Source organism: Mycteria americana, chromosome 5 (assembly GCF_035582795.1).
Source record: "Mycteria americana isolate JAX WOST 10 ecotype Jacksonville Zoo and Gardens chromosome 5, USCA_MyAme_1.0, whole genome shotgun sequence".
Lineage (NCBI taxonomy): Eukaryota > Metazoa > Chordata > Aves > Ciconiiformes > Ciconiidae > Mycteria > Mycteria americana.
The window spans coordinates 69,927,018-69,952,709 of NC_134369.1; the positions used below are offsets into that span (position 1 = coordinate 69,927,018).

Genomic DNA, 25,692 nt, shown 5'->3' on the forward strand with positions numbered 1-25,692 from the left:
ACTGCAGCGTGTTAAGGAAACCCACTCTGGCTTTAACCTGGCTAGCTCAGGTAACAGCCAGCGAAGGTGCACGGCAGAGCCTGAGCCTGCCAAGGACCTGAGTCAGGTACTCGGGTTACCAGTCTGCCTTCAAGCGCGTGCTGCTGCTTATTGCCGATGTTGTTATTTGAGCTAGTGAGATTAAAGCCCCCGCTGTAGTGCAGCCACGCTTCCTAAATTCAGTATCAACATCCACGAGTAGGAATTAGCCAACGCACCAGTCTAGATGCTCCGAGGAGCAAACAAGTATTGTTTCAGCATGAAGGAATCCTTCAGATGCAGGTATACAGTAAAAAAAAAAAGATTTTTGGTTGGAAGGAAGACACTCCTAAACTAATCTTTTCCCTAAAACGTGTGGTTCAGCATGGCTCACATCATTGGACTATATCCTGATATCATAAGGTAGAACTGCTGAATGCCCTCAAATTCCGCTGATTTGGGAGAAAAAGGGGAGTAACACAAAGCAGCAAACACTGAGGACTGCATTGGACTGGAGTCTGTGGGCAGCGGCTACAAACATGAACTCTTGTAGCTCTGTTAATTGGATCTTTTTCATACCATTGGGGAACCTGGCAGCAGTCAATAACCTCCATAGTAGTCTTTTATTACCTACATAGTAAATCAATGATTGTAGGATCAGTTTGGACGGTCAGTGTTTGCAAATCTTTGCTGTAACCCCTGGCAATCCATACAGGGAACTGGGGGGTGACATTTCTCGGACCGATGCAACCCGTGACGCGCAGAGCCGCTCTCCAGTGATGCAAGACTGATGGCTGCTGGGGGGGAACAGCTCTGTGCTCTGACTGAATGGTCTTTAATCCTCTTCTCGCTGTCTTCATCCACTGTGATCGCGTTTATATAAAAAATTACTGACATTTTACTGGAATGCCGCATGGAAGTCCTGCGTTTTTAGGCTGTTGGAAAGGTATGGTTGTCCTCCGCCGTTTACCATCACGCCTGCTGCTCAGCAGTTTCCTGTTTGGCTTTTTTCAAACGCCGTCTACATTTTTGCAGTGCCACCAAGTGGCTGGTTTCTTTATTAGCATTTTTGCATTTTGATTTCGCGGATTATAATTTATACACACACGCAGAACAAACCGTCTTGCAGATGAGAATCGCGTTAAACACAACCCACCCCAGCAAACCACAGGGTCGGTACGATACAAATACAGGAGGGAATATAGAGGCAGCAAACCTCGGCACAACCCCAAGCCCTTTAAAGCCTGTGTAAACCCGGCTTCGGTTACCTCAGGAGGCGGCACAGCGAGGTCACTGAGGTACAGACACACGCCTGCCGGGACGCTGGGAGGGCGGTGCGAGGCCTGCGGGCCCCTCATCCTACCCCAAAATCCCTGTGGGGAGTGAGGGCACGGCAGCCCGAGGCTGCGGCCTGCACTACTCCCCCCGCGAGCAGGTAACCCCTCCGCCATCTTAGAGCGGCGCCCCCACGGCGGGCGGGACGCCAGGGAAAAGCCTCGCCCCCGCACGCCGCCGACCAATGAGCGGCAAGTGCGAGGGGGAAAATGCTCAGCGCAGCCAATGAGTATCAAGCGTGGCGATCACAGATGACCAATAAACAGCCTGCTCCGGGATTTCGGCTCTGCCCATCAACGGTCGGCCGTGAGCGGGCCAATGAGAGCTTGTGGGTGGGCCGGGACTGGCCAATGAGCGTTGCCGGGTGAGATTTGAAAGTGAGCCGAGGCGGGCGGCGTTGCGGGGGTTGAGGAGATCGTGGCGGCGGGGGTCGGCGTAGGTATGGCGGGGTTGCTGGCGCCTGGGGTGAGGGGGGCTTGGGGGCGGCGGCGGTGGGAGAGCGGGTCCTGAGGCGGGGGCCTCGTCCCGGCGGCCTGGCAGCGGTGCCTCCTCTCTGAGCTGGCCCGAAAGCACGGCGAGGCGGGGGCGGAGAGGGGCTGAGGGGCTGAGGCGGCGGCGGCCCTTCGGAGCCGCTATGAGAAGCAGGGGACTGGAAGATGGTGTTCAGCTTATCGCGGTCCCCGGGGCCCCGTCTCGAAACCATTGAGTCTGGGCCTTATTCAGTACCTACACTTGCCGGGTTCCTGCTCTAAAAATAGCGATGTTTGCAGTTCCCGCTCTGCTTCGTCGCTATTCGGGCTAAAAATGCGAACTGTGCACTGAAATGTTTTTCATATCCGTATTGCTCCTATGGTTCTTGTGGTCTTGCTGGTCAAAAGTGGTTCTTTTCCCTCACTGTTTTTTTAAGAAAAATCAATCCTCTAATTTTTCAACTTTAATCTTGGTAGAATACGCTAGCCAGTCCCAAGTCTTTCCTTTCGTTTAAGCCCTTTATCCTTTTCCTGCTACTAGTCTTAACTTGAATTTATGCCAATTTAAATTCCAATTAATCTTCTAGACTCCTGTTTGGGCAAGGTACTACTCAGAAACTATAACCTGGAAAGAAAAGGAGACAGGTATTTTTTTGTCCTAAAGAGATGTTTAGGACATTGAGCATGCCATATATTTTTAATGAGCCTGAAGAGATCGTGGGTAATCTTGCATTGCTTTTGCTGACCTGGGATATGAGTTAATCATACCTTTGTGGGAAGCTCTCTCTCTGTCTCTGCTTATGTGATATCTGCCTTCTTCAAGTTTCAGATGAATTCTGCTGCAGGATTACTTATTGAAAGGTAGATCACTTGCTCTTGAGGCTTATTCATGGGAGAAGGCCTTAAGTGGACTTATACTCCAGTAACGAGGAAAATACTGTTCAAAGTAGAAGGTAGAGCATAAAAATCCTTTAAATGTGTTAAATATTTATCAGTGTTTAAGGCAAATGCAGCTTTCTGTAAGCTTGCCTGATAGGTAACAACATATAGTCTGCAGATATAGGTTATGTTACCTTCCATTGAGGTAAATTAAAAATTGTGTTTGCACTCTGGAGGGACTGTGGCTGTACTTAAAGAGCATGTTTAAGGAGACCCAGACACAGGGAATTCGTCCTGCAAGTCCACAGAGGAGGAGTGTAGAGACTTGATGCTTTTAGAAATTATTTTCCTCCACTGGGCTCAAAAAGCCTGCTTCTTCTAGGAGGTAGATAGTAGGGATATATTACCACTAACTGTTTTCTGCATGGTTTTCTGTGGGAATTACTAACAAGATCAGTCCAAAGATGGAGATGGACTGGAGATGCCCATGAACTAACTAACCTTCCTTAATCATGTACATGTAAAGCAAGGCAAATATGATCTATGAACTACAGTAGAGTTAGTCTGATCATTTGCAATCATTATTAACTAACTGGCATCTTTAATCAATTTCTGAAAGTTGGAATGTAAGATGCAGGATGAAATGTAAGATATTCACAAATCAGGTGGCACTGACATGCACCAGCTCTTCCAGGATTACGTGGAAGAGATCCAGTTTCTGAACTGAGTGCTTTGAGCTGAGTTTAGCTTTTTATTCCCATTTGCTCATTTACACTTCCACTGACCATTTTGCTCTCCTGCAGCACTGAATGTATTGGAAAAAAAGAAGCAAGATATACCCATTTAGATTTCTGACTCATATGTTATCTCCAGTATCTATTCCAAGCGCTTCCAGATGGTTGTGCAGGTACTGTTGGTGCTATACAAGTTACTCACTCCATGAATGCTGCCATGAAGTGGGGCACAAGGAGCTGCTGCTGCCAGCAGTGATGGTTACCTCCCAGGTAACAAGTGATAGGACAAGAGGAAATGGCCTCAAGTTGCGCCAGGGGAGGTTTAGACTGGGTATTAGGACATTTTTCTTCACTGAAAGGGTTATCAAGCATTGGAACAGGCTGCCCAGGGAAGGGGTTGAGGCACCATCCCTGGAGGTATTTAAAGGACGTTTGGCTGAGGTGCTTAGGGACGTGGTGTAGTGGTGGGCTGGGCAGTGTTAGGTTTACGGTTGGACTTGATGATCTTAAAGGTCTTTTCCAACCTAATCGATTCTGTGATTCTGTATCTGAACAGACTTTGTCTGTATTCCTTTTTACGACAGCTCAGATTCTCTCCTTGCTTGCTTTTTCCATAAGTATATACAGTTTAAGAGTACTTTCTTATTTATTTCTGTACTCTTTCTGTTTATTTTGGTACTCTTTCTTCTGACGTTTGGGTTTTTCAGTTAGGCTGCTGGTGTTGTTTTTGGCTTTCGGTAGCAAATGGAGGAGGAGGGGATTGACTTTAAGAAATCCTGTACACCCATAGTCAAGGCTGATCTTTTCAGTCCAGTTCACTGATGATTCCTTGAGCTTGATCAAAACTTGCTGTCTTGAAATTAAGAACCTCAGTAAGTGACCAATTTACTGGTCAATGAGTAATTGTTGGCTCTTTAGTTTAGCTCTGTCACCCTCCTTACTGTAAAGCTGTTTTCTGTGAGTAATGGAAGATGAGAATTCTAAAAGACCCTGGTGGAGGTGGCAGTCAGAGTAAGGCCAATCACAAGAACTAATCCTGACCCTCTCTCCAGGAAGAAAGCATGAAAACCCTCGATAAGACAGGCTTCAGCGGGATGCAGGGGATGGAGCTTTTCCCATTGCTGTTAGCACAACATATACGGACCAACTGATGTTCACATCAAGTCTTCCTCAGGTTAAAAAAAGTAGGGAGAAATCCTGCTTGAGAGAGAAATCCTGCTTGAAATAAACGCTATTGTATTGTAGTTGCATCCTGGAGACTCGGTTGGGAAATGGTGCCAAGTACTCCCAATGCATGACAAAAATGCCTTGCCATCAGATAGGGTATAATCTCAATGCTCAGTGGCAATGTTGCTTCCAAGTATTGTCCTACAACCTTGTCATTTACTTGCTTGTCTCCTTAACATGAAAACCATCTGTGCTGAAAACAGACCAGCAAGACAATCCCTGGCAGTGACACAGCGTCCCCTACTAATTCTGTGTCAGACTTGTTGATCACAAACAAACTAGCCCCTTGAATGCATAAAATAAAGAGAAATAATGAAGACTCATTGCTGAAATTGTCATTTGCTTTTTCTCTGGTACACATGCAGAAACAAAGAACCTAGGGCTTGCTTTGTTTGGAACGTGTAAACTCTTAATGAAAAGGGCAAAACAAAACATGACAGCTTTTTTCCTAATCATGATGATTTTTGTCTAGGGTCATCAAGATGGCTGCTACCTCCCAGTTTGCCAGTCGATACAAAAAAGATTTGAGTACAGAAACCCTCAGAACAAAAGTTGCTCGCAGAAAATCAATGCTTCAAAAGGAGAACAGGCACAAGTTGTTTGAAAAGGGCAGACAGTTTGGACTGGCAGATGTCAATGTTCAGCGCTCAAAAGAGAGGGGAATTTCTCAAATAAATGAGACAAGTGAAATGTGCTCTCAAGAGAACAGCAGTGTAAAACAGAGTAAGTAAAGACTTGCTATAAAGCTTTTTTTAAATTGTTAAAAATGTCTTTAAGTAGATTTAGTAATATTATCACAGGAGCCTAATTGTGGTCAACGTTTTAATTTGAAGAAAAGGTTTAAGATTTAAAAAATAATGGACTACTACCAGTTCTTCGAACTGCTAAGAAAATCAAGTCTTAATACAGCTTTATCTCCTCACTGCTCTGGTGGTATGAATGAGGCTTTGCTCTGACTCGTCTGTAGCAGCTAAAGGAAGAATGCATTTTGCTATTAATATTCCATGGGAAGTCTCTTAATGATTGCTTTGTTGTTCAAGAAGTGAAAAACCCTGATCTAAAATCTCATCTAACATATAACTGGTGTCTGTCATGTGCTTAAAGTATGCTTAGAAATGGGTATATTATATATTTTATATATTATATGTATATTATAATTGGGTATATATGATTATAAATGGGTAAATGCATGGTATAATTTTATTTTAAAAATTGCTAGGTTTTGATGACTTCTCTTTCCTCCCAGAAAATAGGGCCTGCATATATGCTGAATTCTGCCTCCCTGACTCTTCTGCATTCTTATGGCCTAGGGAATTAAGTTAATCTTTAAAAATGTTAACAGATTTCTTGAGAAATATTTTCACCTTCAGTATTTTGATAGCAGAAGATTATTGGCAGAAGGAGTGCAATCCCTATGTAATCATGTCAAATATGAAATTTAAGAAATTTCTATCTTGATTATCTTCAATAAATTTTAACTTTAAGTAGATACTAATTTTTCAGATAGACATGTAATTCAAGTTTCACATCATCTTAAGGTTTTATTCTTTCTGCCTCATTTATTCTCAGCTTGAGGCAGACTTTGATATCTAAAGGTGACCTAAACCTCAGCTTTCAATGACATTACAAGTGTTTGAATAGAGAAACTGATACAAATAAACTAAATAAGTAGTTAGTGTTAACTTTAATATCAGTAACCTTGCAGGAACAGCCTGTACACTATAAAATGGGTATGAGTTCACAGTATTGCTCAGGTGCAGATTTGGGCAGGTGTATTTGCAAGTTTCAATTTACCATTGAATACTCTTTTAGTAGGAAGGGTTAAAACAATTAAGAGAATTTAAGCTTTTAGCAAGCTAATAGATCACATGTATTTGCATTATAAGACTTTAATTGAAGCTTGCAAGCACAGATTCCAGCCAGTCTTCTGCTCTTTGACTTAGTATGTTCCTCTTCTATCTTGGAAAAGTTTTTTGAATTTTCTGACTTGCTTATTGTTGGCTGAAAAATATCTTCGAATGTTTTATAACATGCCTGTCTTCCATCTTTGCTTCAGAACAATCTACAAACGCAGCCACCAAGAGGATTAATGAACGCAAGGAAATGCTCCAGCGCTATAAAGAAGAAAAGGAACTTCGAAAACTGAGAGAGCAGAGAGAGAAAGCAAAAAAGGGTGTGTTTAAAGTTGGGTTATATAGACCAACTGCACCTGGATTTCTTTCACTTGTACCTGAAGATCCAGTGATAGTGAAGCCAAGAGATAAGGTAATAAGAGTAATATTAAATATCTAAATGAAGTATATGTAGTATACTAGATTAAAATTTCTATTTGTATACAAAATTATGTGTATGTTATGCCATAAAAACAGTTTCTTTTGTAAATACTTTATAAATACTTATTTTACAATAAGGAACAGTAAGGGAGTAATTTGGCTCTTTTTTTTAAAAAAACAAAGCTAGAAATAGTACTAGTGGTAGGTTGGTTTTTGTATTTATGACTCTGTTCTCAGTTCAAAAACTGGAATTGGTAACTTGTTCCTATTTAGTCTGCTTGACTTTGAAAGTTTTTCAAATTACACACTTGACCCCATTTTGCATGGGCATGTTGTTTTTCACACTTAGGCTTCTTGCCCACTCTAACAGTGATGGGGGGGAAAAGGAGTACGTTAACTCTTGTTTCCTTGGGGATCTTTCCAGGCCGCTCCTGCTTTCTCCGGGAGGATTACTCGATCAAAGGCCAAGAACCAAGAAGAAAAAACTGTGATACCAACTGCATCTAAGCACTCTACGGTTTGTTTTTATATACATTTCAGCAAATAAATTTAGAGAAAAGGATGCCATTATCCTTCAGACCATAACTCAGAGTTGTATGCTTATGTGTTGAGTGCTGTCTCTGAGGTTTTCTGGGTGAGAAAGACAAATTAGGTCACAAAAGCTTTCAGCAAGCTGATACAGTGCATTGTGCTGAACTGAACTACAGAGAGTTTGATTAGGTCAGTAAAACACAGAGAAGTGCACTGATCTTCCGGATCCCTCTTTCAATACAAAAAAGTATTGAAAAAGTATTAAAAAAAGTAGGAGGTTTTGAGGAATTTCACCAGCAGTAATCTGTAAAAGAAGCTATAATTTGAATCTAGCAATCTTGCCTTACAAAACTTTAATGCATTTGAAGGATTTCCAGTCATAACTTTACAAAGGGATGACTGAGTTTAATACTGATTTTTTTTTTTGTCTGAAAACTGTTTTTTAAAGCACCTAATATGTACTAAGGTGCAATAGTAACTGGCACCTAGTTTGATAGTAAACTGAAACTGTTTCTTAAATATTTTTCTTCATTCTTTTTCTGGCAAATTCTTGATTTTTGTATAATGCATGTCAACACATGTTTAAAATGAGCTATTTTAGACATCCTTAATTTCTCTTTACTTTTTAAAGCCCTTTGTGCCAAATTACTTGACCATTTGTTTTACTGGCACCTAGGATAGATGACAGAAATTAGGCTACTTCATTTCTGGAAATCTGATACTTCACAAAAAACAATCTTCTCTTGTAGGTCTGTGCCAACGGGCACAGTGTGCGCCCTACACAAGCAGGACGTAAACAGATGAGTACAGACAAAGTGACTGAAAAAGAGAAAGGTATGTAAGTAGAGCGATCCCTACATCTGAATCTGAAAGGACACCGCTGTTTTATTTTTCTGACTCAATAGTTGTGACATTGCAGGAGGGAGGGCAAGGAACATCTTCGGGAGAGATCCCTAGTACATTTTTGGGTGTAGGAAACGAGTTCTTACGACGACCATTCCTACCAACTATGACAAGGGCAGCGGCTGGCAGATTATCAAGCGTGTGACTCTAGGTATCGCACGTACTTGTTGCCTCTGTAGGCCGGGGGAAATGGAATGCGAGATACTTAATGCCGTCCTGGTTACTGATTATTCATCCTAGGAGAGGGAGAAGGAAAAGGTCAGTAGGCAGAACTGCATGACTGCTAGCTGCCTGTTTGTCTCTAAGAAAAATCACATGTAGTAGCTGCTGCTATTGCAGAAGAGCAAGTGACTACACCTGGAAAGATGAAGAATAGCTGACATAAGTAAAATATGAATTTTCCTTGGTATTGTGGGTAGCCTGAAAACAAGCTGATTGTATGAGCTGTAAATATTTTCAGTGAAGTCTTTCTTCTGTCTATTCAGCAGACACGCTGTTGTCTGTGGTCTCTAAATGAAACTGCTTGTGTAAATCAGCACTGAAAAAGGTTTGGAACAGGATAAGCCTACTGGTAAAGTGCATTAGTGTATAATGTTAGGAGTCCAAACTTCTGGTGCACGCTAGGGCAACTGAGTAAATGTGTGATTGTCTTCTTCAGTAAATGACAAGTACAATCTTGTGTTTTCTTATTTTACAACAGCCCCTTCTGTATCTGTCACTTTCTACGTGACAATTACATACATTTCTTAAGAAAACAACAATAAAAACCAACCCATGCCACCTTTAAGGGAGTAGAATGCTTTTGATTAGAAATTCTTCCTGATAGCACAGTAGTGTCCATGCCTTAAATAGATATGGTTAAGTCATGTGGAATATTGATGATAATGCAAGATATTCAGTAATTCAGAGTGAAATGACTTTTGCATCGCTAATTTTAATTAAATCAGCAAGCAGCAGACCTTTATTTAAATAAATTTCAGTAGTGCCTTTGAATACTGAAAAGATCTATTATCAGTGTTTGATATAACATTTAATTTTTGAAAAACTGTCATCCACTAGACTTGATTATTCCTTTTTTGCTGAATCAAGAATATGCATTATATGTATTTAAACACTAGTAGAAAAATGTTAGTGAAGTGAATGTTTGGATAAATCAAATGTTATAGTTACTTATCTAGGGTTTTTTTTTTTCCCAACTTGTCATTCTAGCTTCCACAGAATTGCATCTTGACATTAAAAACTTGAATAGCATTAACTGTAACCAGGTGGGGCTACTAGATTTCAGGCAGATGTAGAGAGGGAAGGTATAAAGAGCTCCTGTTAAATTTTTCTGTGCAGGAGAATGCTATAATTTTTGAAGGATATTAGAAACAGTACTAAAATACAAAGATGAAAATGATTAAGATGGGTAATACAGTGCATGAACTTGTCATATTTTATAAAATATTTCAGCAGCAATTCCTCTTAAGAATACTTTGTTAGATTACGTTAAATTCAGACCTTAGAATACTTTCATATAACAACCAGGGCATCACTTTGTACACAGATGGTTTGCTTAAGCTTCCAGCTGTGCGAAAAACCATGGCAAGTTATTACTCTAGAAAGCTTCATCTGTAAAATGGGGATGATGTTGACTCTGATTGCAGGGAACAGTGAGAAGGGTTCCTTAAGCTTTGTACATGGCATCTAGCACACTGGTACCTTGATGGTCCTGGAGGTACTACTGTACAACAAAACCATCTTCAGTCAAGATCCTTCAGAGCATTGCCTTGGTGCCGAGGCTGAGCTGTGCTGTCCGTGTTTAGCACTGCTTGCACTGACCTGACAAAAAAACCCTGCTGATTCTGGCAAACTAATGCAACTAATAATTGCTAGTGCGCTTTTCTGATTTCTACAAAACGTAAACTTTCCATTATATTACTTGAATGCAGCTTCTTATTAAGCTTTGAAATCTCTGGAATTAACATTTCTTACAGTGTTGCAGACTGCAGTCCAGACAGCCTCAAATGTAAGAATCACCAGAGCAGCCTCCTCCGCAGCTAGGCAGATGCTGAAAACAACAGCTACTGCTGCAACTACTGGTAAGCAAGGCAGTGAATATAGTCCTGCTTGTGTAGCTCAAGCCTGATGTGTAAGTATTTGGAATAGCATGCTGTAAAGAGATACCATCTAGTACTGGATAAGCGAGCACGGGAAACAACATATGTGCGTTTATATGCTGCTGTTAGACTCGTTGTCAAATGATATACTAAGACAGCTCTGTTGTCTTTAGGATCTTGCTCATCTCTCAGGCACTCTGTTGTGCGTATCAGCTTGTTCTGAACTGTCTTGGCACACTGCATTCTGCTGTGTAACTTATCTCCTTTGAATAGATAGACTGTATGTAAATCGTGCCAAATTGTCATGTAAGAAAAGGACTAAATACTATATCACTTAGACTCTCATCTGGAACTCTATTGCAATATTTAAATCAAGATGTTGAAACCAACATTGGACAGTTTCCCATAAAATCCATCAGTGTGGAGCATCAATATCCATATGGTAATTATAAACTGAAAGAACAAAACCAGAACTGGTAAAGATTTGGCAGTTTGGTGTATCACTGTTTAAGGACATATGATTATTAAGTCTGTGATCAGGAACAGATACCTCTGGAGGAGATGAAAGCCTGTGTTGTTCAGGTCAGGAATTTCTCTTCGTCCATGTTTGTCTGTTTACTAGAACAGGGGAACGTGATGGTTACTGAAGGGGAAATTTTTAGTATATATTCTTGTTCTCAGGATATTCTCTAGAATGTTTTGCAGTGTTTCTTGTATTATATATGACAGAATTTAATCCCTAGGCTGAAAGCATAGCTGTGTTAGTATTGGTTTCAACTCACCCATAGAAATCCTATGCCATATAGAAATTAAAAATCTGAACTCAAATTGGCTTGACATTATCTCTTCAGCCTTTAAGGAAATAAGGTGGCTTTTATTTTTAGTATATGACAACATCTAAAGACTAATGACTTAATGAATCTGTTTTCCTTTCTCGGTGATACATCTCTTAATAGGCTGTTAAATCCTAGGCCAGGTTTTCTTTTGAATGAACTTTTGCAATGAAGTGTCTGCCCTCTAGCCACCTCTCGCCCAAGAAACAAAACAGTCTCTCCCTGTCTCTAACCACTGGACTTCTATGGCAATCTTTTGGTGAAAGATTATCTTAATCGGATGCCTTTTTGACCTTTGGGAGTTTCTCTCATTCTAGGTAACCAGTCACAAAGAAAGACAGCAAATGTGGGAAAGCAGAGGAAAGCAATCAAACCTGACATCACGGAGGTAGGTCATTTAATATTTAAAATGGAAAAGCAGTAAAACTGATTTAAGGGCCAATAACAGAGTAATTGTAGCTCAAATGTACTTCTGTTCAAGCATAGAAGTAATAAGAAGTTCACTAATAAGCTAGATTTTGGGAAGAAGCTGTATGTATTTATATTGCCATATTTTTAAAATTAAGATGAAATGTAGTTTGCTTATATGGATGACTTGGTTACTGATCAATATCTGGACAACGTTTTAAATTAGACAAGAAGTTCTTACATGACATATCTCATGCCTGATGTTTTAACTAGTGGAAAAAAAAAAAGCCCTGCTTTGCCGGTTTCATCTAGCAGTTGTAAATTTTGTGCAGTTTATTCCTTTTTGAAACATGCTCTGAATGTATCCTTTTCGTGCTAGGGTAACAACATGAGACTTCAGAAGCTAAGAAATAAATGCGTTTTTAGGTTTTGAACCACAAAAAAATAAAGCTGGAAATGTTATTCTCTGCAAGGTAGACATATCATAATTAAAGGCATTCATTTTGGTTCTCGGTGTCACTGCTACAACAAAACTCTCCTGCCTCTACATAGAGACAGCAGTATGTGAATTCATCGTAGCCCTCCAGCCCAGGTTCCCAAACAATTTGCCTACGCATTCCTGTACTGACAGTCCTGTGGGAGAACCATCAATTGTTTTTTTCCTTTGCACTCCACCATTCCCTCTCACCTCATGTCTCCCTCACGCCTCCCATCTCCACTCCTGTTTCCATAACTGCAGCTGTGCTCTAGTATTGTCTTGAGTAGGAGGCACTTAGATCTCTGCTCAGGTAAGTACCTCTTCACAGGCAGGAGTTGCTTTGTGCTGCCGGTTGGTAAACTCTTGCTGTAACCTCAGTTATCTCCTTACAAGAAGTGTGTTAAAAGTTGAATTCAAGGCTTACGTTCCAAGCAGGGGTATCTAAAGTATTACAAGACTTACAGTGGATTGAAGATGCATATTTTCTTGAAAAACAATCTAAGCTCTTTTGGCTGGTTTGAGCTAACAGTATCTCAATATAGGTATCTCAGAAATGCGTTCTGTATGACTATCTGGTCACTCATCTCATAGGAATGTGGATTCAACTTGTTGATTAACTTTTTCTCCTCTTTTAATGACATTCTGTGGTCCTAACTGCACTTGTCTTGGGCTGCATTCCTCAGCTATCAGCTTATTTTAGCTTGTTCTTCAGTCTTTGGATTAGACTATGTGTATAAACTGTGATTATTCAACAGGCCTAGTTGGATTTGGAGACAGTAATTCTGCTCTTGAGGAGCTTATCACCTTAAAGCATTTTTTTTTTTTCTAGCAGTGGGAGCGAGCGTTTGCTAATTTCAATTACTGTTTTGGTAGGCAAGGAGTTCTGCTACTTTAGGTCCTTCAGTGGATCTCTGCATTCCTCGTAGTGTAGCAATTGCTGTTGCTAGAATGATTCGCAGGTGTCAAAACCAGTTGGGCTTATTGGTAAATCATGACTTCTGTACACGTACGCTATTGTAGAAAGTGACTTATCTGAAACTGTTGCCTTCCTGATGGCTTTTCAGACAGTCATGTTCTAATTCAGCCCATGCCTATAATAAACATTTTATTGATTTGATAATGTCATGTTTGCTTTGTCTATTTGTGCTGTTATAGGTAATTCCTTCTAAACGTGAAGTGGATAAAAATGCTCAAGTGGACCCAGCGATGAAAGATACTGCAGCTGATTCTAAACATTCAGTGTCAGTAGAACTTCAACAGGAACAGACCTCAAGGGAAAACAAAACCAGTTCTACGCCAGGGAGATCCAGAACACGCTCTTTTGCACCTCAAAACTTTGTGTTTCAGCCATTAAATGGATTAGCGACCTACAAAGTTACGCCCATGACTCCTTCTAGGGCAAATGCATTTTTGACACTTGATGCCTTCTGGGATTTTTCGAAATCTCCAGTGTAAGATTCTTTCTTCTAATGGCCTAAAATGCAAGTGAACCTCTCTGTGATGCTACAGAAAACATCAGCTTTCTATAGAGAGATTCCCTGGGTAGCAAACTGTTGTGTTGTTGAAACACCTGAACATCACGGCTGCTATTATTGCTTAATCAAATGTGGGCTTAATAAAACAGCAAAGAAAGCTATATAATGTATAATCCTGTCTGTGCTTTAAAGTAAAGCAGCTCCATATATCAGGGACTTGTGCCATATATATCTATGCACAGATTTATTAATTTTAATAGGAATTGCTCGCGTTCTCTAGTGTTGAATGTAAGATAGCCTAGCAAATGGGGCATTTTTGGGTATCTGGCCATATTTGATGTCAGTTTCTCAATGTGTCTTAACTCTAAATGTACTTTGTTGTTGTTGTTTCCAGTAATATAGTTGAAAAATCCAGTGAAATTAAGGCACAAGAGCCTAATTTAAAAAGTCAAATTTCACCTGCTGGTAAAGGCATTCAAGAACAGCAAATCACTACAAGTTTGAAAGGAGAAAAAGGTATGAAGTTCATGTTTAGTTTATTGTTCCAATGTTTTTATTTTTCACCACATTCTGAGCAAATGCCTTTCCTATTTTTCAGCAAGTGAATCAGATCACAAAACTTCCATTTGGAGATCAAATGAAACAATTCCTGTCTCTACAGATATAACACCGCTTGAAACCAAGTCAGATGATATAAGGGAGCAAGAGCATGATGTGCCCTATTTCAGGTTTGTGTTCATTTGTTTCAATTCCCTGTTGTCCACTTTGAGGTCCTTAACATGAGTAACAAGACATCTTGTAAAGATTAGCTTACGGTGGTTGGTGCCTGTCAGCAGTGACCTGAGTAGGCACACATTCCTCTCCCTTTTTGTATTGCTAGTTGTTGTGGTTTAGCCCCAGCCGGCAACTAAGCCCCACACAGCCGCTCGCTCACTCCCCCCTGGTGGGATGGGGGAGAGAATCGGAAGGGTAAAAGTGAGAAAACTCGTGGGCTGAGATAAAGACAGTTTAATAGGGAAAGCAAAAGCTGTGCAGGCAAGCAAAGCAAAACAAGGAATTCCTTCACTCCTTCCCATGGGCAGGCAGGTGTTCAGCCATCTCCAGGAAAGCAGGGCTCCGTCACACATAACGGGGACTTGGGAAGACAAACGCCATCACTCCGAACGTCCCCCCTTCCTCCTTCTTCCCCAGCTTTCTATGCTGAGCATGGCGTCATGTGGTGTGGGATATCCCTTTGGTCAGTTTGGATCAACTCTCCTGGCTGTGTCCCCTCCCAGCTTCTTCTGCACCTCGCAGAGCATGGGAAGCTGAAAAGTCCTTGACCAGTGCAGCAACAACTAAAACATCCCTGTGTTATCAACACTGTCTTCAGCACAAATCCAAAACATAACCCCATACCAGCATTATAAAGAAAATTAACTCTATCTCAGCTGAAACCAGGACACTAGTGCAAGTAAAGAATATAAAATTCTGGAGACTAACACCTTGTCTGAAAAAAAAACAAGCTTGAAAGCAGTAGAAGAGAAATTGCATCTCAGCTAGTCAGCAAACTAAAACAGTCTAATGGCTTCTGCTCAAAGGCAGTGTAGCTTCTCTGAAAGCAAAAGGATAGTAACCATGAACAGTCACAAGTAGTGACAGCAGTTAGAAAATTCTCCAAACCTTGATTTTTTCCAATATCCCTTTATTTTTAGAAATGTTCTTCGATCTGAAACAGAGAGGCTGGTGTCTCAGTGCCTCCAGTGGGATGGAAAACTTGAGCTGGACATTCCAGAGGATGGTAAGACTAAACTGTAATAGGCATTAGAAGGGATGTTATGGTAACTGAAGGGGACAGAGGGAAGTATGTGTATTTGAATATATTTGCAAAATAGCACTGTCTACAGCACTTAGTAAAAGTTGTATTAGATAAAGTTTAGAGTTGTATCTGCCTCAAGACACAACGGCATGCTTTATCGCCTAATACTAGAGCTTATGTGTAGTACTTGACATGGTAATGCTTGACACTAAAGTGAACAAAGTGCATATCAAAATAGGTTTTCTGTTGGCGGTTTTAAGTATATTTAAATGCATGAACTTTAGCCAAGCTGATTTTTTTTAAAATAAAATTAGGTTTTAGTGTAGAATAAGTGTCATCTGGGAAAATGAAGATGGCTTGTCAATGCTTAGCTTAAAGACTTACAGAGATAGTAACATTTTTTTGAAAGAAGCAAGTTTAGAGCAGTTCAATGGGTAGGTATGCTCTATCTGAATTGTATTGCAAGTCTGCAATAGGTGAAATTATTTCAAGCAAGAAACAAATTCCAGACTCTTCAAAGACTTATTTAATATCAATTGTGAAATGATGGATTATTCTAAGATGTACTTTCTTTATTGTTTTCTTGTTGCTATCAGCTAAAGATCTTATTCGCACCACAGTTGGTCAGACAAGACTGCTCATAGCAGAAAGGTTTAAACAGTTTGAAGGCCTGGTGGATAACTGTGAATTTAAACGGGGTGAAAAAGAAACAACGTGTACAGACTTAGATGGATTTTGGGACATGGTTAATTTTCAGGTATGTACTTGCATGTTAACCTACTAGAATAAAGTTGATGGGGTTGTTTATGAGCAATGGATTGAAACTATTCTTTTGTTTTTTGAATATTGAGAGTCTGACTTTTTTTTTAATGTAAAAAACGCAGATTCTTATTTAACACTTTCTGATGGTGAATAGTATCAGCTGGTATACTATGATTTATAATTCATGGACCTGTTCATCTGTTGTGTCTTCTTGTGGCCTATCTTGTTTTTCTCTAGAATGGAGGCATGTAGCCAAGTCTTATTCTGGTTTGGAGTGAGGATACAGTCACAATGTCTACCTGGACCAAAAGCTAGGAGCTTTTGGAAAATTCCTGGAGCTCACCTGAAAAGTAGGGGTTCCAGGCTTCAGTGTGAGAATAATGCAGAAACTACAATAACCTTATTTAGGGGTGAGCTTAGGTGGTAGAAAACCTTCATCTCTGTTTCTTTTTTGATGCTTCCATTGGTTTCAGAATGAAATACAATATTCTAAAAGATCAAAATAGCTCTTGACAGTATTTATAAATCAGCATTCAACAAAGGAACTTGTAACTAGTTAAATCAAATGCAAATACAGATTTATTCTTAAGGTTCTAGTTTTAGGGGTCTCATTCCCTCCAGAAGGCGTAAGGGTGTGACCTGCTTATACATCAGAGATATTTGAGGGGAACTTTGCTAGAAACTGTAACTTGAATAAGAGGGTTTACCTGTGCTTACGATGTTTCTGGGAGCAGCTCAAATTTCTCCTGAGCATACCCACCTTTCCCTTAGATAAACTTGGAGTAACAGAATTACTAACTCTGTCCCTTTTTGCATTTTTTGTTTGTTTGTGTCCTCTGAGTTTCAGGGAAGATGTAAAGGACTTGTCACTTCAGTGACCAGTCTGCTGTACGTAAGCCTTGTATGGCCTTACTAGCAAATGAGGCACATGTCTCCATTACAAAGCCTAAGGAGAACAAGGCTGTTGCATTATCAGTCAGGGAGGAGGTAATGCTGCAGAGCTAGTTTGTCTTTAGTCACAGGATGTCACAAAAAAACACAAACTGCATCAGGAAGCTGTTCAGGCTAGCAGTTCAAAGAAGCAAACAAGCTTGCATGACGTATTTCTTACATAATGGAAGACTCATGCTTGTTTGGTATAAAAACGATTAATGCAATGTGTTCTTTTGCATTCCTTAAATGCAACCATTGTCAAAGTGCTTAAGTTCAGCACAGGAACAGGTTGTAAACCAGCTCCTTCGTTTAAGATGTTAGATCTTACTGAATGATTCTATACTTCCCCTACTAACCTTTAAACTATGGAAATTACACCAGTCTTGTCATCTAATCTGAAGCTTGTGTATGTTAGCGTAACCTTCATGTCAACTGTATGAGAACATTTAATGCTTAATATCGGTTGGTGGTTTGGTTTGCTTCTGTATTTAAAGCAAAAGTACTTAAATGCATAACTACGCTTAAATTTGTTACCTGATTTTATGAAAACACTGTTCTATTGTGAATCTGAGAAGTCTTGCAAATTAAACCTGGACTTTTCTGGGATTTCCAATAGATAGAAGACGTGAATAAAAAATTTGATGATCTGAAGAAGCTTCAAGACAACGAGTGGCAACCACTTGATGTCCCAAGCAAAGCAATTGTCAAGGTATGAATAGCCCCTAAAGCTTGTCTCCTAAGGCATCAAGATGCAACAGTGTGGTGAAATATCTAAAATAACTAGTAAGCTGCTATTGCAGTAGTGAATACTCTTCTTAAATGGAAGTTCCTTCTAAAGCGCTACTCATCTGGCTTCTTTAGATGTTAATGTTTGAAAATTCAGTGAAATTCCTTTCCAGGTGCACCCTTCTCCCTTGCATCTCCCAAGTGCACTTGAGGTAGTTGGTGTTTGTAATGATAGTTGCCTCTTTTGGCTAGGAACCAAAAGAGGTTTGAACTGAAAGTTAAAGTTAGAACTAAGAATTAACAATGACTCTTTTGGAGTCATTGGACTCTTTGCTAGTAAGGCAAATCTGTTAAATTTAGAATAGAAATTCACCCTTCAGATGTAGAACACTTTCTCTGGGCCACTGGTGTTGGCACTGACTTAACTGAAAAGGAAACCACACAGGAATTTGGCAGTGACTGCCAGTTTTGAGTCGTGAGTGCTAAATTATAATGGTGTGCCATTAATACAATACCATGGGTAGCATTATGCTACTAATTCTCTAAGCACAAATAGTTCTGACACTATCCAAAATAAGTTATTTCTGATTGCAAAATAAGCTTTAATGTAACCTATTTTATCTATTCTTTGGTTTGGAATATATAATTGCTTCTAATGACTGAATATCAGGTCATATTCACATTGCTTAAACTCCATCCAGTTCCTTGAGACCGCTCAACTAATCATAAGAACGATAATGAAGGTCGATTAGAAACTCCAGGCACAGGAAACTGGAAGGAGTATAGTCTGTGTGAGCTGCCTGTGAATGTCAGAACCCTACAGATGGTACAAGACACAAAACTTCCTTCGAAAAATTGAATGCCAGGAGAGACTTCGCTGGCTGACTGGTGTCGGTCCTGCGGTGACTTTATCTCCCTGCCACTAGGAGTCCCTGTATCCCACTGTTTTAAAACATGTTAACTGGCTTTGTTAGGAAAAAAAACTGTACTGAGTATTTCTGAACTGCAGACTGAGTATGCAGAATCCTTAATATTGTCATCACAAACTAACCTTAATAGCTGAATGGCAGTCCAAGAGATTCTGGAGATGAATGGAGACCTTGTCTCCAGCATGCCTGTTGCTGTCTCTGTGTGGCCAGCAGCTGCGTAGATGTTCATGTGCAATTGCTTCTATCTGAAGCTTCCAGATGTGACCTAGACCTTCTTACAATTTCAGAAAAAGACTATTCCAAATGGAGTGTCTAAACCAAAGCTGGGAGCGGCTGGAAGAACTGCTGCCCGAAACCGGCTTGCTGCTATAAAAGCAGCTATGAGGGATAAAATGAAGCATGACGGAGCTGGTGATTGTACGCACCAGGAGAAGCTACCAGAAGTAGAAAAAGTGGTTTTTGAAGCGGGATTTTTCAGAATTGAAAGCCCTGTGAAAACCTTTCCAGGTGGGTGAAGCTTAATCATGATTTCTGTGACCTGCAAGTACTGAAGAGAGTTTAACCAGTCTCATTGGGGAGAGGAATTATGCTGTTTATACTGGATACAACTCCAGTACTGGACACGATAAATATTTCAACTAGTGGTTAATTTCATCAGGGATCCAAAGTAAACTGTTCTACACGAATGTACTGATTTGAGTGATTATGGCAACATGAAATCTATGCTTAGAGAGGTAAAAGCAGCTGGTTCATGTTTTTTTCAGTGCGTGTTTAACAATCAAATTTTAATCCAAGTGTTCCCAGACTTAGCTGATGAAAAGGTTCATCAAAGTCAATGCAGGCTAATGTCCTCTATTTGTAAGATAGGAATTGGGATTTTTTTGAACTAAATCTCTTGCAGTGCTGTCTTCGAAGCTGCAAATACAGTATACCTGTAATCTGTATTCATGTTCAACAAGATTGTAACATAATTCCAGTCTGCTATAAAAGCTGTTTAATAGGGTTTTTTGAGCTCAAAATACAACTTTATTTTCAGTATCTATCTTATTGCAATCTATCTGAAGCCAATGTTGTCGGTAATCCTTGACTCTTTGGGAACCATTCTGCTTCTCTCCCATTTCTAGTTCATAAGCTGACTTTCAATTTCCCAGTTTATTTTTTTTTGTGTCAATCTCTTTCTTCATCACAAGACTAGCAATTTTTTTGTATGCCTCTTGTTAGTAGAGGAGACCTTCTGAAAAGCTTTGAGCCACACTGGGTTTAAGCAAGCTCTAGCAGAGAATCTGTTCTAAGAATCAGTTCTGAATCTGTGTCTTTTAAATTCTATTAAAATTATCTGATGTAAAAGATGGAAATTAATGACAGCTTTCACCAGATGGACTTTTTAATAAGAACAGCAAGTCTCATTATTTCAGGTTCTTTGTGTAGGGATAGCCATTACTAAATTGCTTAGCTGGAGTTCAGGTAGTTTTGTAACTTAGTGACCTACTCCTGTCACCTTTTTTCAACTTCTCCTTGCAGTATATATAAAGATTTCAATATAATATTTGTATAAGACAATTCAGCAAGCAGAAAACAATAGTGTTCCTAGCTAGAATCCAAACAAACAGTTAACTTCATCTTCTGGAAACTGCTGTAGTAATGAAACATTAAACGTGCTTTTTCAGGCTTGCTTTCAAAGACGCCTCAGAGGTATTCCCAGCGGACTTCTGAAAAACTGGCAACTCCAAGATCATCCAGTAGAGCTTTGCTTCAGAGCATTCCTTCCGTTCTTTGTAACCCTGAGGACACAACTGCAAAACAAACACCCCCAGTGCTCGAAGGCTTCCACCCAGCACAAAATTTGAAAATGCACCAATTTCCCACTGGAAAAACTCCCCCACTGGAAAAACTCCCTGGTGGTTTTCTTGAACAAAGGTAGACATGTTAAGGCAGCTTTTAATTAACTTTGTACAAATAATTTTATAGTTTTAACTGAAAGAATTAATATTAATACCCAGTAAATGTTACCTTTCAATTTGACAGTGATAAAGGTTGCAAAGTCCTTGTGTCTTTTCCTTCCCTCAAGCAAATATTAAGAGCTTTGCCCAAATGTAATTTTGCTGCTGGGGTAGAAGTTTATTTTTTGCCCAGAAAATTTGATATAGCTGATACCAGTGCCAAACTAGCAAGTGTAATTGCAGAACAGATTGTAAGATCAGTTGAGTAAGTCAAAAGATGATTGAAGGTGATTGAGAAGAATGAAGACATTTTGGTTTCTATTTCAGCATTTCCGTAGTTGCAGAAGAACACAGTCCTGTTGCTGGCACAGGAGAGGAAACTAAGGTAAGCCATGCTTAGTTCATTTCTGTGTGTTAAATATTTTATTATTATGAGGGGAAAAAAAAGTTCTTATTGGCCCCAGATGCTTGAATTTCTGATCAATTCCTCATTTATATATCTTCTGTATTCCTCAGGCTGGTGCTTTTTCCTTCTCAGTATGGACATAGGTAGGGACTGCTGCAGTTTGGGGACCTTGTCTAGTAAAGAGCTATCTCTTGTTGGCTGCTGTATGATGACACTTGTTGCTTGGACAAACAATGTTGCTTTGAAGTCCACTACCTGTTTTCTGGTGTGAATTTTTTTAATTGCTTTTGCATTTGGGGACCATGACTAAAGGTAACAGTAGTATTTAGCTGTCTGGGTCCTCGTGCTGCCATAGCAGAGCATTGGGCTGTTACGCTGTTTAAAGGTATAGCAAGAGCGGTGTTACTAATACAGGTATCAGAGTTCAGAAATCCATGCCCTGAAATGTCTGAGGACTTGGTGACATGCCTGTTTGAGTAGCCATAAAAAACCAGGAATGCAGCCTCTGTAGTTTAGATGATACTGTGCTACCCAGTGAAAGCCAGTGCTTTGCAGTTTATCATCCTTTAGTACCTTTCATTGGAAATGGAGTATCTTAATTTTATTTGTTAGTGCTTGGATCTGTGCATGACTGCGGCAGTCATTTCCTCCCCCCACCTCCCTGTGTATGTAATAAAAAAAATACTAATAATCTTGGTTACTAGTTTGTTCTTATGCCTTTTACTTCATCCTTTCCCTGTCAAATGAGAAATTGCTTGTTGGTGATGTTGCTCTCTGGGGAAAACTGTGATAATCTTTAACTTTCAGTATTGCTGACAGGTTTTTCTTGAGGTAAAGTCTCATTAGAGAACATCCTCAGAATGTTTTTGGCACTTTAAGTTCAAAATCTTCTTTCAAGCAGAAGAACTTCCTTTATACTCTCCAAGAGATTATCAGGCTTACCAGGGTGTTTGGGAAATACTTAATGTGAAATGGATCACAGTGTTAAGCTGCAAGCCTTGTCCTTTCTGTCCTTTGTACAGTGTCTGGAGTTAAAACCCTGTCTCTCCAGAATCATCTATAAAACTTGCAGATTAGATGTATGGACTTGGTTTGACGTAACAGGGACATGCTGGTTTCTGTAAACTCGCATCCCTTGAATGTTCTGGCTGTCTCTTCACCTTTGTGCTTTCTGCATCAAAAGCTGACAAACTTCCTTTTATTGCAGACAAAACAGGAAATAAGAAAGCTTCTTAGTGCCATAGGTGCTGCCTCATGTCCATCTGATTTCACTGATGCTTTCCTTTTGGCTCTCTGGGAAGCAAAGGTAGCTACTGCAGACATCTTAGCCTCTCAGAGGGCAAGGAAGAGTTAAAATTCCTCTTTTTCAGGTGCTGGAAAATTCTGGCAGTGAATTAAAAGTAATGGATGGCACGGAAGAGATGGAACTGTCTGCTGCAGAACAACAAGGACAAGATATTGTCATGTGCAGTCCGGAGAAGGAGACCTGCACAGAGACTAACTTTGCTCAGTCTGGAGAACCAAAAATACATCAAACAGGTGCATACCTTAAAGCTGCTCAGTATAGTTTGTGTGGTATTGCTGGAGCCTTATGATTATTTGAAAGTTTTATGGTAGTCTAAATATTACTCTTTGAAATCACTGTCATCGTAGCTTGGTTAATTTATGTATGCTGTTAGCAAAACCTCCTTTAGCTAGTATGACTTACACGTGCGTTGCACATGAGCAAACAGTGCCCCTCAGATTTTTCTGTGTAGTTTCCATGTGATATGTGAAGGAGAAAGCTAATGTAAAAGGCTCAAAGTAGAAGTAAATACAGACAGTTTAGGGTGGGGTTTTTTTCAGTAAATGCAGAAAACAATACTGTTTTGGCAGCTTTGGCAACATCAGACTAACTTCTTTTAAAAAAATGAAATATTCTTATTTTTCAGATGTTTCATGTAGTGATTTGACATCCATTGACAGAAATCCTTTTGATATGGTAAGTTGACCTTCACGTTTATTTGACTAAGACAATCTGCATGTTGCAGTACTGTTAACCTTTCCTACAGAATCAGTAACTGCACAAAGTAAATTAAACTCTAAGATGTTATCAAGCCAGTTCATATAACTTTAAACACAAGCCATAATTCCTGTCTCCCTGCTCGGGCTCACACTGTTACTCCTTATTGCACATGATGAGTGTAGGGTGAATCAAGACATTTGTAACAGAAGAAAGAATGTCTGATTCTTATCAGATTGATCCTTTAAATTATATTTCTTGTGGATTTCTGTGTAATTATTTACTAATGTAATGAACAGCCTGGGCTTTCCCTTCCACTTCCTTCTTGGAGTTTTCCAGGTCTGTCCCATCCCTTTGTTTCTTACAGCTTTATCTTTTAGAGCTGGAAGTAAGATTCAACAGGGAAAAGTAGGTGTGCAAAAACTTTCAAATTGTTAAAAGAATTTGGGTGTACATTTTCCTTGGTCTCATCTGAAAAGTCCTCTTTAAAATATGGGTTCCTGCTTTAAATGGACCACATATTCACTTCTTATTTTATGTCTGGAAATAAGCTTGCAAAATTTCTCATAGGAAAGTCACGGTACTTACAGCGGCACGTGATTTTTGAACCGTGGCTGTTGCTTTGAAACAGTATGATATATAAGCAAGCACATTTTAGTATACTTAGTACCTCTACTGAATCGCTGCAGGTTTCAGATCTGCCTGACGGCTCCGTGCTTTGCTTATTCCAAAGCTGCGATGCGTCCGCAGTACTGAGTGAGAGGCAAGAGAATTGCATGCTTCTGCTGTTCCCTTGTCAGCAGCATTTCCTGCTAGTTTCTGTCCCATGATGTTTAAGTGGCCTCTCGAGCAGGCAGGCACCTCGCGTACATCAGGAGTTGCCCGACAGTAATTATGGCTGGGCTGGTGTTTAGATAGATGTCATTAGAGACAGGGAAGTTTGCTAGTAGCTGATTCCGTGTGTCATTGCAGTGCTGTTTTGCAGAGCAGGTAATTGCTCCTCAGACACTTACTTCGCTCTCTGATTTCTCCCACAGCCAATGCTGGATGCTGAGCTTCCCTTCACTCCAGTCAAGAGCAAAGCCCAGAAGTTTGCGGCAGCTGAAGCGTTCACTGACCTTATTGTATTTTCTCCCCTTTCTTCCTCTGGGGAAAAATGAAGAGTGACTTGAAACTCAAAATGTGTACATTATATTAACAAAAAAACCACAGAGGATATCTGGAATACAGTCTGCTACCCTTGAACTGTGTTCTGGGAGAAGGAATACCTGCAGTATTTTGTAGCGGAACTTATTAAAATACTTTGGTTTATGGTGCAGTCATTATGCACTGTAAGTGCTGCTGTATATTAGTAGCGGGGTGTTTGCTGGTTATACCTGCTGTATCCAATGATTGCATATTCTGACTACAACCTGAAATATTTTTATTTTTGTATAACTTCATGTATTTCCTGTCTACTTCAAGTTGTTAAAACTCTTCATCTTTAAGCTTTTCTGTCCTGACCTTACCTCAGGAATTATTATTACAAGATGCCGATCAGACTAGCTGTACCTGTGCCCTATTTCTGATGCGAGGGCACCTTCTGGGGGTAAGACTCAGCCCGTTGCCTCCCCCGAAGCACTGTTTCATACTCAAATCGCTGTTGTGAGGGTACTGTTGTACCCTTAGGCTCCAGTACTCTGTGCACTAACAACTCCGCCTCAGCAGCAGATGTGGCAGGGTTTGATGCGTGGAATTCTTTCCTGTGGGAGTCTTGCTGGGGTTTAACAGCCACTTGCTTTGTAATAGTAGAAACTATCTCAGAGCAAGGATTTCAAAGTCAGACACTGTCTTTTCCTGGCAGTGTATTAAAATAGGCATTGATTATTATTTCCTGTAAGGACACAGTTATCTGTTGAATATCATAAGTACCTTCAAGCCAAACCCTATTCTCTCTTTGCTTTTTCATGTGAAAATCTCTTAACCTCTTTCTCTGAACGCTTGACATGTTCACCTCAGCCTCTTCTCGTATCTTGTTCCTTATGCATTCTCTTATCTGGACTGTAATATATTTATGCACAAGGAGCATGTCAGTTATATATACTCTGTATTCAAGTAGGAGTATTAAAGTACCTCCAGTTATATTTTTAACAAATACCTGACTGGGCTTCTTCTTGTAATGGTGACCTTAGTGTAATACGCACGTTCTTCCACTAGCCTTTTATTTTAAACCAAGCGAAGGTAATTCAAATTCCTCAGCAGAAAGCGTTGCCGCTCCAGCTGGGGGAGCTTGTCTGACGTAAGTTTTAACCTGGAAGCTGTGTACTGATTACACTGAAATAAATAGAGGAAGCTAATGGTGTTACTGTGCTGGAATCAACTTTCTTCATTACTAAACTCCAGTTATCCGGATCGTTTCAGACAGATAGCTCTTAATGACTTGCCTGCTCTGGTCAGTCATCAGCACTGTGCAAGGAATAGTGGTAACGAGGGATTTCTGACATCTGACGCATACACTTAAGCCGATGCTAGCAGCGTGCCGGTCTAGGCTGCT

The 25,692-nt window shown here is 40.1% G+C and overlaps 1 protein-coding gene across 4 annotated transcripts; it reads left to right on the forward strand.

The window, feature by feature from the left end:
• Positions 1-1,672: 1,672 nt before the first annotated feature.
• On the forward strand, positions 1,673-25,500 carry DLGAP5 (DLG associated protein 5). 4 transcript variants are annotated; one of them, XM_075503890.1, is made up of 19 exons: positions 1,673-1,717; positions 5,136-5,386; positions 6,720-6,928; positions 7,361-7,453; positions 8,217-8,301; positions 10,347-10,451; positions 11,620-11,690; positions 13,344-13,639; positions 14,058-14,179; positions 14,262-14,391; positions 15,358-15,443; positions 16,058-16,218; positions 17,773-17,865; positions 19,099-19,318; positions 20,479-20,728; positions 21,079-21,136; positions 22,528-22,696; positions 23,089-23,138; positions 24,197-25,500. In XM_075503890.1, the coding sequence occupies exons 1-19, from the start codon at positions 1,704-1,706 to the stop codon at positions 24,317-24,319; spliced, it is 2,586 nt and encodes an 861-aa protein (XP_075360005.1). In that variant the 5' UTR covers positions 1,673-1,703; the 3' UTR covers positions 24,320-25,500. The 4 variants fall into 4 exon arrangements, with proteins under 4 accessions (XP_075360005.1, XP_075360007.1, XP_075360006.1 ...); XM_075503892.1 differs by having other exon boundaries at positions 14,325-14,391; XM_075503891.1 differs by having other exon boundaries at positions 1,675-1,792.
• Positions 25,501-25,692: the final 192 nt, after the last annotated feature.

Coding starts and splice junctions, on each gene's coding strand:
- DLGAP5 (XM_075503890.1), top strand. Junction 6,929..7,360: donor TAGTGAAGCCAAGAGATAAG/GTAATAAGAGTA, acceptor GGATCTTTCCAG/GCCGCTCCTGCTTTCTCCGG. Junction 11,691..13,343: donor TCAAACCTGACATCACGGAG/GTAGGTCATTTA, acceptor GTGCTGTTATAG/GTAATTCCTTCTAAACGTGA.